Source organism: Gymnodraco acuticeps, unplaced genomic scaffold, assembly GCF_902827175.1.
Source record: "Gymnodraco acuticeps unplaced genomic scaffold, fGymAcu1.1, whole genome shotgun sequence".
In the NCBI taxonomy this organism is placed as follows: domain Eukaryota; kingdom Metazoa; phylum Chordata; class Actinopteri; order Perciformes; family Bathydraconidae; genus Gymnodraco; species Gymnodraco acuticeps.
Window position 1 is genome coordinate 1254094 of NW_022989803.1, and position 19256 is coordinate 1273349.

The following is a 19256-nucleotide window of genomic DNA, read 5'->3' on the forward strand; positions in this document are numbered from 1 at the left end:
TCAAGGTGCCACTTTGCCAGGACTCCTCTAACTCCGACTGGTAGGAAGCGCTTCAAACTCCAGGGCTACGATATACCCGAGCTTGGCCTGGCTTGGAGGGTTCAATGCGGCTGAATCGATAATAATAGTAAACGCAAGACATCTGGTAATGTGCTTTGGCAGTTTTAAATTGCATGCTAACTAAATCCGTGTAAAATGGGCCTTCTCAGTTTACACTCATACACCAATATATACACCATTATGGACAAAAAATCTATATCCCCTTGTGGTAAAACAATACTAGTACAAGAGCAAACGGAAATCAAGTACACAATCTAATCTACAGTGAGTATATCCGTAATGTCTGACAAATACTTTCTTGCGCAGTATGTACAGCACGTTGTGTTGTGCCATGTCTGAAGTGAACATTTTTTTCTTTCTGGCTTCTTTTTCTGCTGAGCAGTGGCATCTCTAGGAGGACAACTGTGACACTCGTGCACCAGCTTCCTTCCTCGAATATCATTTTAAATGACAAAAATGTATTCCTCAAAGCACAGAGAACCTATTATCCACTCATTTTCAATCTGTAATTACCCTGAGAAATGTGGGTGTGTTCAACACGGTCTACCAGGGAGAATGCGACAGGCCTCTCCCAAGCTCTCCTTCCCTGGGCTTCTAAAGTCTAGCATGTCCATTTCTGCCTGTCCAGAGCCAAGATGTTTGGTGGGAAAAGTTCCCCCTGTTCATCTCTCTGAAAACATAAATAAATCACATCACTATGAGCTAATCATGAAGTCTCAAGTAGCCTGGGTATAAAAAAAGAGGGGGGGCTGGGATTTGACAGTTGGAAATTGGCCTCTGCAGCTGAGATACGAAGAAAAGGATGGATTTATGTTGGGCAGAAGACATGAGATAAGCCCCACTCTGACATGTTCAGTGGGTGCAATACACACAGACACATATGCACCCACACACATACATAAATACAATAACCCATAGAGATAACTCAGATACAAGCATTTGCACTGAAGGGCCTTGGAATGCAAAAAGCTGTTGATGGCTCATTTGAAGTGCCAACAGCTGAGGCTGTTACGCTTCTCTTACTGCTGTCTGTTGGCGGAAGCCCCTGTGATTTCACACTGGCACCAGCTCAAACACCGCCTCATACAGGACCCACAATCCCCCTCCCATACCATCCCACACATAGCACCACACACCATCTGCCTATTCTTGGCCCAGACATCAGTGCCACCCTGCCTGACACCTTTCTCTATGTGTAACAACATGCATGAGCACATGATACAGCACATACACATGTCCCACTTCAGGGTCTCTAGCCTAATTCTGCTCTCAAATGTCATAATGTTGCACACAGATGTTAAAAAAGGTCTTCTGCTGAAACAGATACATGCAGAAAACCGGCTTCCACTTCCCGCTATGGACGGGGCTAAAAGTCCTGTTAGGCTTAGCATGTTAGCGTTTGACCTGCCTGCAGAAAGGACGACCCCAATACTTAATACCTACCCTGAGGTTTGCTGGGCTTCCCTCCCTAAGCCTATAGTCTGTCCTTCCCTTTTTATGGCTCCTGCCTGCCTGCTAACTTCTCACAGTCACAGTCTCCACCTTTACTGCTCTGCCGCCTCCCTCACATGGGACAATGAAAAGACCAAGAATGTGATTACACTCACTTAAGACCTTTAATAGGACTAGAGCACATGAACTGTGTGGGCCTGTTTGAGGCGCGATACCTTTTCATGTTCTGAGAGGGGGGGGGAATTCTACAGTATGGTATGGAGTCATGTTCCACTGGTTACATTCTTTTTGGCAACGCTGCAAGGAGCTTAATAATTTTTACATGCAGATTTCCTGCTGAAATACTGATAGTCTGTGTGTGTGTGTGTGTGTGTGTGTGTGTGTGTGTGTGTGTATGTGTGTGTGTGTGTGTGTGTGTGTGTGCGTGCGTGCGTGCGTGCGTGCATGTGTGCGTGCGTGCGTGTGTGTGTAACCTCAGTCTGTGATCTCCATCATTACAGATGTCTGTCTCTCCTCAGTCTGTCAAGGGAAATATGATACATGCTATTCTGTAACCGTACACTGTGAGCCTGTTCACACCTAGCCCAGGGGGAGGATATATCTCTCCAACGCACTGTCGCTCCTTTTGTTTCTCAATGTTTCTGGCGAGTATCAGCGCCTCTGTGCATGTAAGCATCCACATGCATGCTACAAGTATGCAAATGCTGCCTGTGACGACAATACTTTCAATTTAGAAAACAACAAAAGTTGAATAATGTACGCATGCATCTGTGTTTGAAAACAAATGCACATGTGAACGCAGGGTTTGAGTGGGTGGGGAGTAGCGTGAGAGGCAGAGCTGCAGCCACAGGAGAAACTTTATGGAGCCAACTGCCCTGTAATCCCACTCTCTCTGCCCTGCTGAGTGAGCGCGGTTTAACTGCCCTTAACTGCTACCTGTGACAAACCTGTCTGCCTTACAACACGCAGCCGGGGGTTACTCTGAAGCAGGGCTTACAACGCTTTAAAGGCATGTGCGTGGGTGGCTGAGGGAATGTACTTGCATTGGATAAATAGGGATGAATTGAATTGGCCTAGTCATATTGAAACGTCATTTATACGGGAACATATGTGTCAGGGCAACTGCTTTTAGGCTAACCACAAGTAGAGATAAACACAGGTGTACCAACCCCCACGAAGGGTTACAAACATTAGCCATTTTTAATGGACTTACATTATGTGCCAAGTTAAACAGTGCTGCACAATATAAGAACTCATATCAGCTCTCACCTCCTGGTCACACCCTGGGCGTAGAAAGCCACCGTGTCCCAACTAGTTCTGGTGTCTTTTCTCCCACACTTTAAAAAAAAAGGTAGCCATGACATTACTTGTGCTTTACAACTCCATTCCCATCCTTCTCAGGGCTCAGTGGCTCACTCCCATGCACGCAGCGATATCTCTGCTCTGAGGGCCAAGTGAATAAATAATGGATTGAGTTCAAAGCCAAAGTAAACCATTTTTCCTATTCAAGACTTGATGATAGACACACCTAAGACATGGCAAGGGAAGACAAAGATGACTGCATTCCTGAGATGTGAGCAATAGGGAAATCAAAACATTGTTCTCATTACATAATAACAATTCAGACTCACTTACCAGTAAACACATGAATAAGCAATGTCACTCATATTATGGATTGTTAAAAGGCAATAATAAGCATATGTAATAGTGGATTATTTTGCTCTGGGGCAGTGTATTGAGGGTCAAAAGAAGGTGTTTTACCTTTTACCAAAAAGGCTGGAGCAGGTGGCAGCTCCTTTTTCTGTTTGGGCTGTGTTCTGTGGTGGAGGGACTCTGCGTACTGCTTCACCCTGCGGTCCACAGCATCTCGTACCAGGGCTGTGGCTTCCTACAGTGTGAAGATATTTCATCTTTTCTCAACTTACAACACAGAAGTTATTTTATTTGACTTTACAAGTTAGATTTATGAAATGCAAAGGCAGACAACAGGAGAGTAGGAGTCTCATTTTGAAGGTCGGAAAAGGTAATTCAACAAGTGGCGATGAGAACAATTATGCGACAATGAAAGCCACTAACAAGATCAGACAGAAGGCTCAGAGTCATTTTAGTTTCCACGCTGCTGCAGACTTTTGAAAAGGCCCCAAGCAGAACAGAAGCCTTACATTCACGCACACACTTTATTCACACGCACGCCCTTCTGCCTGTGTCTGTACCTCGATGTGGTGCGCAGTAAACCAGCTGGTGTCCTCAAGGCCGGCCAGGGGCAGAACGTGGAGATCCACCAGCACAGCAAAGTTCCCACACTGTAACACAAAGAGGAAGGACAGCCACAGGTTGCTGAGGGGCATTGAGCTTACAGACAACAAAGGAAATCAGAGTGTGGGTGATTGACAGCGAGACAAACCACAACGACCCCCCAATGTCCTCAAACATCGCCCCAGGCCTCTCACCGCACTGCCCTCCCTCCAGTTCCTCTGTCTAGCCATCTCTTTACCAATCTCTTTACAAGTAAACCATGGCCCTGTCTGTCTAATCATATTTCTCCTCTTTAAGCGTATATTCTTGTTCTGTAGGCTTTACCAATAAAGCTACTGCCTCACGTCCCAGAAGGCTGCACAAAAAAGTCTGACGATGTACCACATAAATTAGGATTATCCAACTATGTATCCAAGTGGTTGTAAAACCCCACAATCTAACCTAAAGCACTTCTGCACTACAACTTCTGAGTGCTGTAGAAAGCTGAGTAGAGGGGCTGCAGAGTGGATTCCTGAAGCGCTACGTCACCGTGTCAATGACAATAAGCTACAAGGGACATGGAGGCCAGAAATGCCTCGGCTGGTTAAGTTGCTGTTACATCTTTCTCAGGCTAGCCTGATTATGGTTTACACATGAGTGCAAAAGCTGCCCGCTGCAGAGAGCAAATGAACGTGGGTCTCGTGTGAACTTCGCCTCAGCCTGGACAAGGAAGTAATGGATGGACTGAGACCACCCACAACCTGACACAGAGGAGCAACAACTGCCCAAAGACCCACAGTGGTCATGCAGCAAAAAAAGCATCAAACTGAATGGGGTAGCAAAAACAAAGTAATATAAAGACAAAACCAGACACAGATTTGAAGCTCTGCAGTGCAGAACTGGCAGAGAGTGTGTACAAACAGAAGAGGTTATTCATTTAGTAACTGGGGATACTTATGCACACTCAAAGCTTTGTTTTGGGCCAGGCGATTCCCACTGGGTGAAAGTATTGCAGACAGAATGACTGAACTTCACAAACCAGACTGAGGGATGTTCTTACAGCCCCGCTCTGTGGATGACGCGGGAGAAAGAATTAACAGGGTGTGTGCGGGAACGGGAAGGCCCCGCTACTTAGGTCCTAATTCTAGACACAAGCCTATACTTCACTACTCCATCCAGCTGCCCCCTCCTCTTAAAAGGATTCAGGTTAGCTCCTTCGTCAAAGAAGAAGATTGAGGGTGCTTTATTGACTACATCTGATCCAATTACATGAAATGTCTGAATAACGCCTCTGAGCAAATCAAGCTCACCATTTTTTTGAGCATTTTCCTTTCTCTGGGACTTTTTTCCCAGTAATAATTGAAGTGAAGCTGCTTCCTTACTTCTCCTAACAGGTTAACCAGAGGAGAGGGCGCCCCCATATGACTGATCAGGGAACTTGATTCAATTTCAGTCATAGCTTGCACTGTTTTACACGGTTCTTTTGCAAGATATGGCAAGTCCTAAAGCCCTGATGGGTTCCAACTTGTTCTTAAGTATGTCTAATTGGCACCGGTGTCACCTAGACTAATGGGAAAATTATGTTATTATAATTCCTTAGAAATGCCATGCATTCATCTGTGATACTGACTTATATCTTTAAATATGTCCAAACATCAGGATGTGATAGTCACAAATACAAAACTGTTAACTATTCTCTGTACAAACGTAAATATAAACTAAAGTCTCTATAAAAAAAGAAAAATGCTTTCACAAAGACAAAAATGCCATGGACCAGAACAGAGCCCCCCTTATGTGCAAGCTCGTCTTGTATAAAATGTATGCATGTTGCCTGTCAGAGTGAGCTCGTCCCCACAGATCTTCAGCCCTTTGTCTCACAGCGGCCCACGGATGACTGGTGGCTTCAGCTCACTGCCTTCAACAAGCACCAGTGTGTGGGAAAGCCTAGCAACAGAGGGTCAGACCTTGTCAATCAAAACACAGGGAGCGACTAACGGATGAGCCCCACCCTGGTGTCTTGGGGTTGGACTTGACACACGTTGGAGGGGTCCTGGAATCCTGATCGCAGTCTTTGACTTTGGAGACTGAAGGAAGGCCTTGGGCAGGGACGTGCACAGACATTTGGAGGGACTATTGCTCTAAACTGGAAAAAGGGCCTCCCCCCTGAAAAAAAATATAAGACCAAAACGATTATTACATTAACTAATTTGAACAGTAATTCACATCATCATCTCATAACAAAATAAGCTAAGGCAACTACTTGCATTCGGTGACTTGATTTTTTAAATGAAAACCAGGGACATTTTTGGTTTTGCGGTCCATATCTCATTAAAATATCTAATGTTAGTAACTACTAAAGAAAAAATGGGGACAATTCAATGTAGTTTGACTATTGCAGACATACTGATAAAATAGGGCTTCTATAATTACCTTAAATAAACTCACTAATTAATGAAACCAGTTCAATACGCATTATTCTTATCATTCTTTATGAGCACAGTAATGTGTAAGGTATCTAATTACTTATTTATTTAGTATTCCATAACATAATAACAGAGATGGTCAAATTAAAGTAGAGACATGGCAAAAATCCTACAATGAAGCGGGCAGTGAAGTGTTCTCTGAGAGAGGGCGATCAAGAGAAGAGAGAGGGGGCGATCTAGAGAAGAGAGCGAGCGGCCCAGTCGAGGGAGTTCACCATGCGGGCAATTACATGTAAGAAGAAGGAGAAGAAGAAGAAGTAGTAGTAGAATCTCAATCTCAATCTTTATTTATTTATATAGCACATTTAAAACAACCTTCAGTTGACCAAAGTGCTGTACAGGCAGTAACTACAATATTAAATAACACAATGGGAGAATTAAAAAGATAATAAAAAGCACAATAACTAGAAACATATAAAAAATAAATAATTAAAAAACACATACAAATATAAAAATGTAATGTTCAACTAGTATTAAAAGCCAGTGCAAAGAGGTGAGTTTTTAGCTGAGATTTAAAAAGTTCAATAGACTCAGCAGTCCGGATATGTGCTGGGAGGCTGTTCCACAGTCTGGGAGCTGCAACACTGAAGGCCCTGTCACCTCTGGTTTTTTTCCTGCTCCGAGGAACCACCAACATATTCTGCTGAGCTGAGCGCAATGCTCTAGCTGGAGCATGGCGGTGCAACAACTCAGACAGGTAATGTGGTGCCAGTCCATGCAATGATTTAAAAACAACAAGTAAGTACTTGAACTGGATCCTGTAACTGACAGGAAGCCAATGAAGGTCTGCCAAAACGGGTGTGATGTGGTCATAACGTCTCTTCCCAGTAAGAAGGCGTGCAGCCGCATTTTGGACCAGCTGCAGGCGACGGATCAAACACTTGTCAACACCAATATAGAGGGAGTTACAATAGTCTAAACGAGACGTTATAAATAAGTGGATTAGCTGTTCAAATTCCTTACTAGGAAGATAGGCTTTTACCTTCCCCAGAAGCCACAGCTGGAAGAAGCTTGTCTTGACAACTGAGCTTATCTGTTTATCAAATTGAAAACAGTTGTCAAAGATGACTCCAAGATTTCTGACAGAGGGACGGCTATAGGAGGCTAAGGGGCCGAGTACACTATTAAAGCCATCCAGGAGTTCAGACTGTCCAAATATGATAATCTCTGTCTTGTTTTCGTTAAGAGTCAAGAAGTTGATTTCCATCCATGATTTTATGTCTTTCAGACAGCTAAGCAAGGCAATCCTAGATTCCTTATTTGCTTTTATAGGCAGGTATACCTGCAGATCATCTGCAAAGCAATGGTAAGAAATGTTATGCTTTTTAAAAATTGACCCCAGAGGTAGTAAATACAGACTGAACAAAATGGGGCCTAGGATAGAGCCTTGTGGGACCCCATATGCTAGTGGGGCTGCAGCTGAAGAATACTGGCCAAGATGCACAGAAAGGTCCTTTCTGACAGATAGGATTGAAATCATTTTAGGACATTACCTTTAATACCAACACACAGTTCAAGGCGTGATAAAATAATTTGGTGGTCAATAGTGTCAAAAGCAGCAGACAAATCTAAAAGCACAAGCACAGCAGAATTCCCAGAATCAGCAGTTAAAAAAAGATCATTCAAAACTCTTAGAAGAGCAGTTTCCGTGCTGTGGCGTGATTTAAAACCAGACTGAAACTTCTCTGATATGCAGTTTAAAACAAGGTGTGATTGCAGTTGTGCTAAAACCACTTTCTCTAGGACTTTAGACAGGAAGGGAAGCTTAGAAATAGGTCTAAAGTTGGAGAGAACAGAATGATCAAGGTTTTCTATAGAAGAAGAATTAAGCTGGTGTGTTTCCCGCAGCGAGACACTACAATACTAATTGTGGGCTTATCATGTTGATTCGACCACAACAGAAAAAAAATAATAAACTCTCGCTCTCTCCAGAGGGGCAGGTCAGCCAAAAAGGGGAAACGGGCCGTTGCCCGGGCAACAATAGCCCGTACCTGTGCACGTCCCTGGCCTTGGGGATAAGGAAAGCAACGCTGCCACTATGCATGAGTTAGCAGTTTAATATAATGGCCTTACAATCAATCTTGTGAAACTTAAATATTGACTATGTGTCAGAGAAATTGTAAATTACTTCAATGGAAATTGTTGAGGTTTTAGTTCAATGTTTGTGGCATTGGACTGCTTTGAATATAGATTTTTCAAACATGTTGACCCCTGCACGTATGTTAATCATAATAGGGGCCACAAGATCACATGGCTCACAAGCTAATGTGAGCTCAAAAGAGCGACACAAGGTTCATTTGATCACTATCATGGAAAGAAGAGAGCCGTGTAGGGAGTGCAGCACTGATGGAGACGCGGCAGGGTGAATCCCCTCAACTGGTTTCTAAACTTCTGATTGAGTCTATGTTTTGGGCAAGAAGCCAGACATCTAGCAAGCGTTAGACTAACTTCCTTTTATCACATTAGAGCAGCAGACAAGACCCAACTGGGAACTGCGACTTTAATGATAAACATTGGTCTGTCCCTCACACAAAAACAGCATGTGATTCCCTGGGTTTCTCAGAAATGGGGGATTTGTTGTCAGGAAAGCAGCAAACTAATGCAATAAGCCTAATAAGAACAAATGTATTTGGAATCTGGCCCGAATTTCCTGCAGAAGTGTCAATCTCCGAGTCAAGGCTCCACTTCTGAGGTGCAGCTATCAGAGCCTTTACAAAAGGAGGTTGTGTTGAGTGTGGCAGATAAGACAAAAAAGACGCAGAATCTAATTAAACACAAAGGCTCCGACTACAATCACATCATGTGGTCTAAATGTGTCCAAAGAGTGACCAGTGGATCTCTAAGATGAACTCTGCCATGAACTATGACCCCTGCTACGGCCCCTCTTTGGTGAGATCACTGCGAAGGGCCTAATACTTTGTGAGATAATGCAGTAATCTGGACCACAAGAAGCTTGTCTTCCTCGAGAAAGGTTATTTGAAAGAGTGAAATACAGCGGGATTAGCAACTTCAAAAACGGTCTGTCTGCAAATCCCACCATCATTGCCTTTCTCTAAAACACCATCTTTAAAGAACAATCAGCAGAACCCTGAAGGATTAATGAACCTTACATGTTTGTTTATCAAATTCATGAGCGCTCCTATTTTGTCATTTGCTCGGACTCATTTGAAGCAATACTCTGTGCAACTGTTGGAAAGACAGGTTTGATAAAGGGCCACATTCTAGAGGAAGTTAGTCCTTTCATACACACTAAAGTGGGCCAGCACTGCTTTGTTCCCCGTCTTGCTTTTTAGGGATATGAACAGAGGCTGAATGAGAGGCGGCAAGGAGTGCTACTTAATACCAAATCCTTTATTGTGCCATCTTTTGTGCGCTGTCACACGGTGAATGAATAGGACGGAATCTTCCTGCAGGCTAAGCTCAACTTCTCTATCCTAATTCCCCCCACTGCCAATCTGACAGTCATGAGCTGTGAGGAGAAAAAAGGGAAATCATTGGAGACCCAAGCTGCTCACAGGTCAACATCAGAAAATTCCTTCATATGTTCTGTCTGCAAATAAACACTCAAACCCATCGACAGCTCCTTTTGGTTTTTGGAGCTCTGGTCTTTATCACTCTCAGTTCCCAAAACACTCTCTACCTTCCCTTATCTCTCTCCCAGACCCGGCTCTTCGTCCTCCCGTCTGTACTGCTCCATGTTGGGCACGGGGCCCAAACCCTGCGAGCAGCTTCACCCGCCTCCCCACCTCGCTGCCCTTTGCCATTACTATCGCGCCGTATAAGAAGCAGACCTTCTCGGACTGCACTTAGCTCAGAGGCTAACACTAACCAGCCGCAGATGTTTACATTGGGAGAGAAGGGGCAGCAGATGCGGTCTCACTCAATAAAACTTGCATCTCTCCCTTTGTCTCTCTCTTTTTCTGACGTTCTCTCCCTCTTTCTGCAAGTCTGCAAAGAACCCGGGGGAGCTCTTTAGATCTGTGGGTGTGACAATCTTGCTCTCCGGCTTTATTTGTCTCATTCCCAGCACTCTCTCTTTGCTGTGAGTCACCTGGGTTTCCCCTTTTGATATAAATAAGAAAAAGACAGTTCACTTTCCAATTTTTCCAACTGCCAGATACTGAGCGGTGAAGCTTGAGATTTGATTATTTTAAAAGCGAAGGTTATTTACAGATAGTTTCGGGAAGTGTTTTGTCTGCCAAGCTCCCTTTATTCAGGTGAATGTTAGCACACCTGAGTCCTCCTTATTTGAAAATAGAAAGAGACACAACCCAGGAGAGGAATTCCAGCAGCAAGAACAGACAGGAATATCTCCAGGTAACACACAGCAAACAAAACTCAGGAAGACACATCCTTAAGAAATTGATAATTGATAGACTGAGAGAAATAGCAGGCTGAGAAGTGTTTGGCCTCATTATGAAAAATGAATTATGTACAGCAATGTAGGGCAGTGCTGAGATGAAAGGGAGTTTCTTTTTGAAATCCTTGTCACAGTCTTTTGTGAAAGATTCCCCAAGTTGGAAAGTGTCAAAATGTTTCTGCGATGATTTTGTACAGAGGCAGGATGTGTGGTCCGATTTGAGCTCATCTACAGAGTGACAACACTAAACAGCACGTAAACCTCTGACATTAAACTGCTCTGTGATATCTCCGTTTTTGTATTCTTAAAAACACTTTTGTCTCAACCTACTGCATTAGATGGTTAGAAAGTCAGCAGTGCATATTGCTAATAGAAGGCAGACTGCAGGGCTCTGCTTCAGTAATGTCCTGGCAGACAGCGAGCGCTTCAGTGGATCAGGGCTTTAGCCTGTAGGCCCTTTTCGGGAGGTCTGAGAAGTGGCAGGTCACTATATCGTCTAAGCCTACTTAAGAAGGAGCATACCACCACCTCCTGCAGTTTCACAGACCAGGGAGAGAGCTGCTTTGAAAACATTCTAGGAAAAAGAATCGCTTAACATCCGACTAAACATGGCATGGCGAATCCAAGAACATAACCCATAACTGCTCCAACGATACTTGCTCTCTGTGCAAGCCAGATAACAACAATTTCAATATGAGCAAAAAAAATCTCTGTGCAGTTTTATTTTATTAAAAAACATGGTGGTATGTATTGGTGTTTGTTCTGCGATAGAGGAGCTTCGGGTAGCGTCTTGAATGCTTTTGTTTTAGACTGATCCCTACTTGTTTGTGGTCAGTTGGTTAAGCGTGGTCGAGGCTGTGTGCATTTTCTCAGGCAGAGTAACACAACAGTATCATTAAGTGCCCAGTGGGAAGGAACCCTCCGTGACCCTCAGGGGGTTTTACTCTCCCACAACCAGCTGAGGGGGGTGGTGGGGCAGCCTGTATGCAGGCATGCATATGAAACAAATAAAGGGAGTGAATGCAATATCTGGTCAACGAGGCACACATGGCATTACAGAGGATGTTAGAGATCAGTGCAAATGTCTGCAGCCCTCATCCAAAACTCTCAATAAATGAAACATCAACAAAAGAGAGACCAGCGGCTTTTCCTGCACTTAACAAAAACATCTGATGTGCATTATTCCTGACAGAGCCTCAGACTGAGGATGAACAGCTTGGCTTTTTAATAGAATGAGGTTCCTCTGCTCTGCATGGCTGGTCCATTAACAAAACGCACTGAGCGAGGCAGTCAGTTGAGATTCGCAAAAGGTGACCAGAAACTCTGAATAACGTGTTCTAAACGGATGAATAACAACATCAGAATGTGGAGGCCACACAGTTATACCATGTGTCTGTACTTCCCTCTAGTGGCCAAATAATTGGCTACTGAGAAGATCAAAACTAAGAATAATGGCAACATGCAAGGCGTTGGAAAACAAGAAGCACGCAATTATCCCTGTGTTTCATTTTTCCCCGACTGCACAACAGCTGGTTTAAAATAGACCATAATAGCTCACACCACTTTAGAACAAGTGTCTGTAGTTATTTATAGTATAGTAATTCAAATTCTATCTAAAACTGTTGTTTGTGACAGCTGGCTAAACAAGCTGGAAAGCTTTAATCAAATGCACGTTCATTTTTTTTTTTCTTGTGTGCATTTTGTGGAGAAACGTTATGTTATCCCACGAGTTATTATGAAACTATGGTTGCGTTCCAATAGTCAATTTAGCTTGGGAACCTTCCTAACCAAGTGAAATGACCCGGAAGTACGTCACTGGCAGCCATGTTAAGTGCCGTTCCAATTCTCTAAATGAAAGGAAAGGAGGTTTCAAACTTCCTTTATAACCTCCTTTAGCTTAGGAACCACTGGACCTCCCTAACCGAAAGGAGAGGAGAAAATGCTGCCCCACAATGCATTGCAGCCGCAGCATTTGCCGTCACACAACAGTCAACAAACGATTATGACGGAGAAATTATATCATGAAAGTTACGGTGCTTATTAAGCATTTTAAAACAAATGTGGTAAGTTGCCAAAGTGCTTTTTTCTGAACGTTCATCAGTATTATAATCAAAAAGAGAAATATGAACGTTAGTTTTTACTGAAATGATCAAATAAAGTCAACATCTCACAGTCTTTACTGAGCTGTGTGGGGTTTGTTCAACTTTTAAAAGATGTTTGAATGGTGATATACACAGTGATAGATGTTAAGGACTAACGTTTATAATAAATACATTTATGATTTTAAGATATTTTCATACAATCATACATATTGGGATCATTTGTATTAATGTGGACCGGAGGGAGAGGGTGACGAGCATAAGTTTCACTTTCCTTTTTTATTTAAATTCCAACTTTGGTCATGAAGAATATGTTTCTCTGTTGTCCACGTTCATAAAGCATAAAACAACAGCATCAGAGCACGGTGCAGAGTCTCTAGATGAGTTTACAGTAGTCCCTCCTTCTTATTAAACATCCATGTTGTAGTCCGCTATAGAAAACTGTAGTTTCCATAGTTCCCCCACAGCAGCAGACGCACATTCATGACGTCCGCTGGCGCATCATAAACACGTCGGATAGTGAAAGTGCATTCGGATTCTCTAAAGTACCGCGGTCTCTTCTCCTAAGTCCTTTTGAATTCTCCTATCCACTATCCCTTAACCCCGTGACGTTTCACTCAGAGGTCAGGAAATAGGAGATAGGGTTAGAATTTAGGAGCTGATTTTTGGATTATCGGAACGCAACCCATGAAAATATCTTAAATGCTTCTTTGCTTAGAAATAACAAATTTCCAAATATGAAATAAGAAATATACATGTTCCCAAGATACTAAAGAATATGATTCACTTGTGCTTATAAAATTAAAATTAAAACTTCTCAACGTGAAAGTTATACAGAACTTCAAACTCAAACAAATAAATGTTAAGTCAAACACAGCAGGCTCAAAAAACAAATGTAAAGCATTGCATTTTATACAGTATATTACTTAAAGACAACACTACAGCACAAGCGATTGTATGCTGAATATATTTGTTTCACTTACCTTAATAACAAACTTGAGGGGAGTCATTGCAGTGAACACAGCAGCCAGCTTGTTAAACCTGAAACAAGTGTATAAAGCCATACATTACACATAGTAGCCTAAAAACAACACACAATACTGGTAGGCTGGTTTTAGTACATTCCTCAATAGAAAATAATTGTGACTGCATTATCATAGACAGACACTCATGGTATGTTGGTACTCCACAGTTAACCTACCTTACCTCACTCTACACTTAAAAAACTCTGTTGACTTTAATTAAATGTAAATTATGTCCACAGATTTCACAGAACTGAATTAAGTTAGTTGAACGCAATATTATTAAATTTACATTTAAAAAAAATGAATATTATTGCTGTCAACTTAACTATTACAGTTCTGTGAAATCTGTTAACATAATACATGTAATCAAAGTCAACGTTTCAGTTGTTTCCGTGTATAATTCATGTTTTGCAAAGATAATTTGTAGGTTTGTTATAATAGTAACTTCAGCATAAGGGTTCTCTAAAACACAATACACTGCCATGTTTCTAACAGTAACCTAAACAGGTTGCTTATTTTAATTTATTTAAGCTTTTATTTAAAGCTTAAGTGTCCTTATTTGTTGGATAATAAGGACACATATCATAATGTACATATAATCACATTAACATAACAATCAACATAATCATTTTGTATTAAATAATACATCCCATATATCCTGATATTTGAAGTTTGTTAAATAAATAAAAAAGGCAAATATTTACTTTTTTTATTTAACAAATTATCTCAGACGTGTTCATATCTTTCCTGTCTTGTTATTTACCATATTGATCATCAAGTATGCGCATTATCCAGCCATCAGTTCAAACCAGTCAGTTGTGAATAATATTTCCAGCAGCAGTGATAGCCAGATTCTGCTTTAGATAGTTCTAGTGTTAAGGATACTCTCCCAGTAGACAACATTGGGGACATGCTGGTGAGGATCTTTAAAACAATTCACCAAATATTCAAAACATCTCTTTCCAGAAAGGAAAAATCCAGAATATTAGCAATTATTAGCTAACACTGCTGGTTTACATATTTTACCTTCATTTTTCTAATATGATTTATACCTTAGACTACAAAGTTTCGTCCAATTTATCTGAAATCAAGCTAAAGCACTTAAGCCTCAGAATGATTGGAAGTTACAGGGTTAGTTAGTGGAAACGTAACGTAAAGATCTATAGAGTTAATTCACTCCGTACGGTCGCACAGCTGGAATACAAGAACAATCATTATTTACGTTACTAAGTAACACCTTAATGCTTCCAACCAATGCTAGTATTAACAAAGTGTCAAGTTAATGCAAAGACAAAGATGGAATCAAACACATTTCCTTGGTAATACATTCTGTAAGTTAATCAAAATTAGGAAAAGATCACTTTCATACCGCCACCAATTTTGAATGTTTGTCAAACGATGATGACGTCACACCATCGTTTGTAGTCCAACTACTGCAAAACCAGTCGGACTTGGAGCTTGACTTTTGGTTAAGAATACACCGTGAAATGTAAGTAAGGTAGCAAGGTAACTATCTTTTCTCTTTTATAAAGTAGGTTAGTGTAAATGTATAAAGTTAAGGTTTATGTTTCCAAACTGACGGGAGAATGCGACTAGGACCCCTTTAGGACCTCAGGCTCTGTGCGCTACCATGGTAACAAGTTGCGTATTGAGAGAGCCTGTATGCAACTTTTGGTTTTAGATTGTCAAACTTGTGTCTGAATAGTATTTTCTTTCACATATTATAGTCCCTTTATCATCTAATACACATTTTATATTGCTTTATTGTGCTATATAAAGGGTGTATTCCCAAATGTGTCTAGTTTAGGGCAGGCAATACAAATAGCTTCACTATACCGAAGCAAATGTGATTCTGAAATATTAAGTTGTCGAGGATGTTCATAATGTTAGCCTGCTCTGATTGAGAATTTGCAGCTAGGACATGTCTCGACTCTCCAAGAAATCTCCATCTCTGTGTACGGATCTACCTCTGGACAACGCGGATATTTGTAAAAAGCTTGATTTGCTGAGGCAGCTCCTGAGATCTTGTTTTGGTCCGACAGGTAGACTAAAACAAGTCCACAACAACATCGGGGGGCACGTAGTGACCACCTCAACCTCCTCAGTTCTCCTTCCAGCCATTTCCTCCTCACAGCCTTTCATCAATCTGATAAAAACCTCCATTCTCAACCACGTTTCTCGTTTCAGTGACTGTGGTTTGTTCGCTGCCATTCTTTGTTTGTCTCTTATTGAGCAGGCAAAGCAGTCTGGTCTCAGAGGAAATGTGGCCATCAGAGTGAACAAGCACTTGCTGGGTCTGTGCACCAGTTACCTGCAAGGAGAAGACTGTGGTTGTAAAGTGAAGCTCGACTTCTGCAGCAGCCAGAGCTTGATCACATTGGCCCGCAGTGTTATCTCCAGCAAACCAACATGTGTGCTAACAGAGCCAGAGACCCTTCACATCAGCAGGTTGGCTGTACAGGCTTTTTTGCTGACTGTTCCCTGCAGCAGCCCAGGTATAGTCAGTCTTGGCAAAATAGTGACTGTGTCTGTTGAAGGCCATGGTGTGCTCAACTCAACAGTGTTTCCAGGTGTATTGCTGGACATGCCTGATGTCTTTACTATAGATAAAGTAGAGAACCTGCCTTCAGATGCACTGCGCATGGTGTTGTTCAGTGCTTCCCTTGCTGGGGACCTTTCTGAACTGGGAGATGGGATCATCGAGGTGCATCCAGGTGTAGACACTGACTCACAGATACTGGATCAGCTCCTGGAGCTCGGCAAACAGGTGGTTAAAGATGAGGTGAAGCTTTTTGTGTGCCAGAAGGTCATTCACCCAGTTCTGCAGCAATACCTGAGGGGTCATGGTATCATAGTGATAGAAAGACTGGGAATCACTCTCATGGAGCCCCTTACTCAGCTCACAGGTAGGTGCCATACTTTATTTGAAAGGAATATCATTTTTAGAGCTGAAACTATTTGTAGAAAAACACATTTATAGTCATAATATATCTTCAATAGATGGATGCTTTAATTAAGCACTTGAACAAGTAGATGCATTATTTTATATGCGTGTTTGAAAATATGTTATCTAAATTTGAAACTTCTTAAATGCTACTTAATGTTATGAGATTCCTGCATTCCTTCGGGTGTGATATTGTGGATGAACATATGTAAAGTGTACTGTCCGGTATATATTCTACTGTTACTTTGGAGTGTTTGAGGTCCTCTTCACATTTTGTCCACTTTAACCAACAGGGGCTCAACCCGTGGCCACATTGCACACCACCATCCCAGCCAAGGCCTACGGGAGGGTGAGGGATCTAAGGATCAGGACATTTGGATCCAAGACAATGCTGCATTTACATCCTCCTGGAGAGTGTGCGATCTGCACAATGATACTCTGCCACAGGAACGAGACCATGCTCAGTGAGCTGAAGGTAAGATACAGTAGAGAGAGAGAACTTTTCAGTCATTAACGCACAAGAAGAGCAAACCAACTGTCTGTTATATTACTCCTAACATCAGATGGATCTCACGCCCACTAAGACTTGCAATCTCATCTAGATATTATTCCGTAAATCAAAAATATGATTTAACCAATACAGCCCCATAAAGCCCATTGATGTGGAGTGTTTTCCTACCACAGCCAGGGGGAACGATTTAATTCTTCCACAGCACTATTGTGAAAAGCATCCATCAACTGGGCATAGATTATTTTTATAGGGTCATTTAAAAACAAATAATAATTGCATTTACGACATTGGCTTGGAATAATAATATGGTAATAACAATACAATTTGTCTGTATAGCACTTATTAAAACCATCATTACAAAGTGTTTTACAGCGACCACATAAAACACAACAATAAAATGCAAAATACTGTCGTAAAATACTAAAAGAAACAGGGAAAGGAAGAACAAACGAAAAACCAACAGATGATAACACAAACAGCGTTACTCAATAATTCAGAATAGAACATAAACCTGAAAATGGTGAGAAAGCGTTTCAATAAAAATAGGTATTTGAAAGAAAATATGTCTATTAATATGAAGCAAGTTTAACCAATGAACTGATGTGTTCATTTCCATTCGTCTGTCAAAGGTGGTGTGCCAGAAAACAGAGCATGTGTTGAGGCTCACCCTCAGAGAACCATCTGCTTTACTTGGGGGTGGGTGTACAGAGACCCACTTAGCTGCTTACATCAGACACAAGGTAAGAACCAAACTTGTATTTAATCTAATTACAAATGGTCACTGTGTTCTGATTCAAACATGTCTTAATAATGACATATTTTCATCTCAGAGCATGAATGAAATCCCAGAGACAGTATCTGCGCTAGGCTGCTCACAGACGGAGTGTCTCCTCGGCGTGGAGGGATTCTGTCGCTCTCTGGAGGCTGTTGCCGCGGCGCTGGAGCACGATGGTGGGAGTTCTTTAATGGATCTCACTCATGCCCACCACTGGTCTCACCCTGCAGATGTCCTGACAGAACACATGGGGGATAGCTTGGGCTCCTGTGGCTGTGGACTTGTGGAAAGTAGCCCAAATCAGAAGTGGACTTATTTAAACTCTAAATACCCACAGTTCTCACCTGCACCTCTGTCTGAAGACGCTTCTGTGCAGCCACGTGTGCTTGACTCCTTCACGGCTAAACTCAATGCATTGCAAGTTGCTGTAGAAACTGCTAATCTTGCACTGGATGTGCGATATCTAATTCAGGATGTGAACTAGCAGAACAAGTATATTATCCATTGTGCAACTCTGGTTTCTGATCATGATGAGGAATGAATGGGGTTTTATATTTAAATATATATATACATATAGCCTACATTGTGACACTAGATGTAAGCATTGCCTTGAGTGAAAATCTGATTGAAACCAGGCATCAGTTAGTGGAAATGTGTTGCATCATCTGTGGACTTGCTATCCTACTTGTCAGCAATATCAATAATAAACACTGATGTATACTATTAATGTGAAACGAAAACCGTAATGATTCTGGATTTCCGTAAGAACGCAGCCCCACACGTCCCCATCACCCCGTGTGACTCTTCAGTCGGTCTTATTGTTGCATCAGCTGAAGAAGTACAAACTGCCGAAGTAATTGATGGTGAACTCCAACACTGCCATCAAGTCCATTCTCATCTATTTCATTATAGTTTGTCAGTGTTATTGTATTTCCTTTTTTGTTTATTTATATTTCCTGTTTACATTTCTCCTCCTTTTTAAAAATGTTTTTTTAAATGGTTCTATATTTGCTCCTATCTTAAAAATGTCTTCCTCTTACTGTTTATTTATGGACCATTATACCAAAGCAAATGACTTGTATTTGAAAGATACTTGGCAATAAAACTGATCCTGGTTAGTTTAAGCTGACACATACATTTGCCTTATTTCTATACATACAGTAGCATATGATATGCAATACTATCTGGTATTTTTTTAATTAATTTTTTTAGATGGAGGTACAATGTGTATTTTACTATTCCCTGAACCATCTGGCTCTCTCTGGTGGTGACTTTTCTAACTGTCTCCACACTAAATGGACACACGAAACAT

At 41.7% G+C, this 19256-nt stretch overlaps 2 protein-coding genes across 3 annotated transcripts in view; one reads left to right on the forward strand and one right to left on the reverse strand.

Moving 5' to 3' along the window:
• The window catches only part of slx4ip (SLX4 interacting protein), a 40216-nt gene extending 24885 nt beyond the window's left edge, over nt 1–15331 (reverse strand). Inside the window, exons 1-5 of one of the 2 annotated variants that reach the window (XM_034227087.1) lie at nt 15084–15331; nt 14478–14568; nt 13673–13730; nt 3726–3815; nt 3274–3400 (exon numbers count right to left, since the gene is read on the reverse strand). In XM_034227087.1, the coding sequence (XP_034082978.1) occupies nt 3274–3400; nt 3726–3815; nt 13673–13699 (244 nt within the window). In that variant the 5' untranslated portion in view covers nt 13700–13730; nt 14478–14568; nt 15084–15331. The remainder of the gene's footprint in view (nt 1–3273; nt 3401–3725; nt 3816–13672; nt 13731–14477; nt 14569–15083) is intronic. The other variant, XM_034227084.1, reaches the window with a different exon arrangement.
• mkks (McKusick-Kaufman syndrome) lies at nt 15199–19073 on the forward strand. Its single transcript, XM_034227075.1, has 4 exons — nt 15199–16620; nt 16952–17133; nt 17799–17909; nt 18000–19073. The coding sequence occupies exons 1-4, from the start codon at nt 15636–15638 to the stop codon at nt 18426–18428; spliced, it is 1707 nt and encodes a 568-aa protein (XP_034082966.1). The 5' UTR covers nt 15199–15635; the 3' UTR covers nt 18429–19073.
• The last annotated feature ends 183 nt before the right edge of the window (nt 19074–19256 follow it).

What these genes read in the sequence shown, in the direction of transcription:
- mkks (XM_034227075.1), top strand. Translation starts at nt 15,636, where the DNA reads ATGTCTCGACTCTCCAAGAAATCTCCATCTCTGTGTACGGATCTACCT. An exon ending in CCATGCTCAGTGAGCTGAAG is followed by an intron (nt 17,134 to 17,798) that starts GTAAGATACAGT and finishes CGTCTGTCAAAG; the next exon opens with GTGGTGTGCCAGAAAACAGA. An exon ending in CTGCTTACATCAGACACAAG is followed by an intron (nt 17,910 to 17,999) that starts GTAAGAACCAAA and finishes TTTTCATCTCAG; the next exon opens with AGCATGAATGAAATCCCAGA.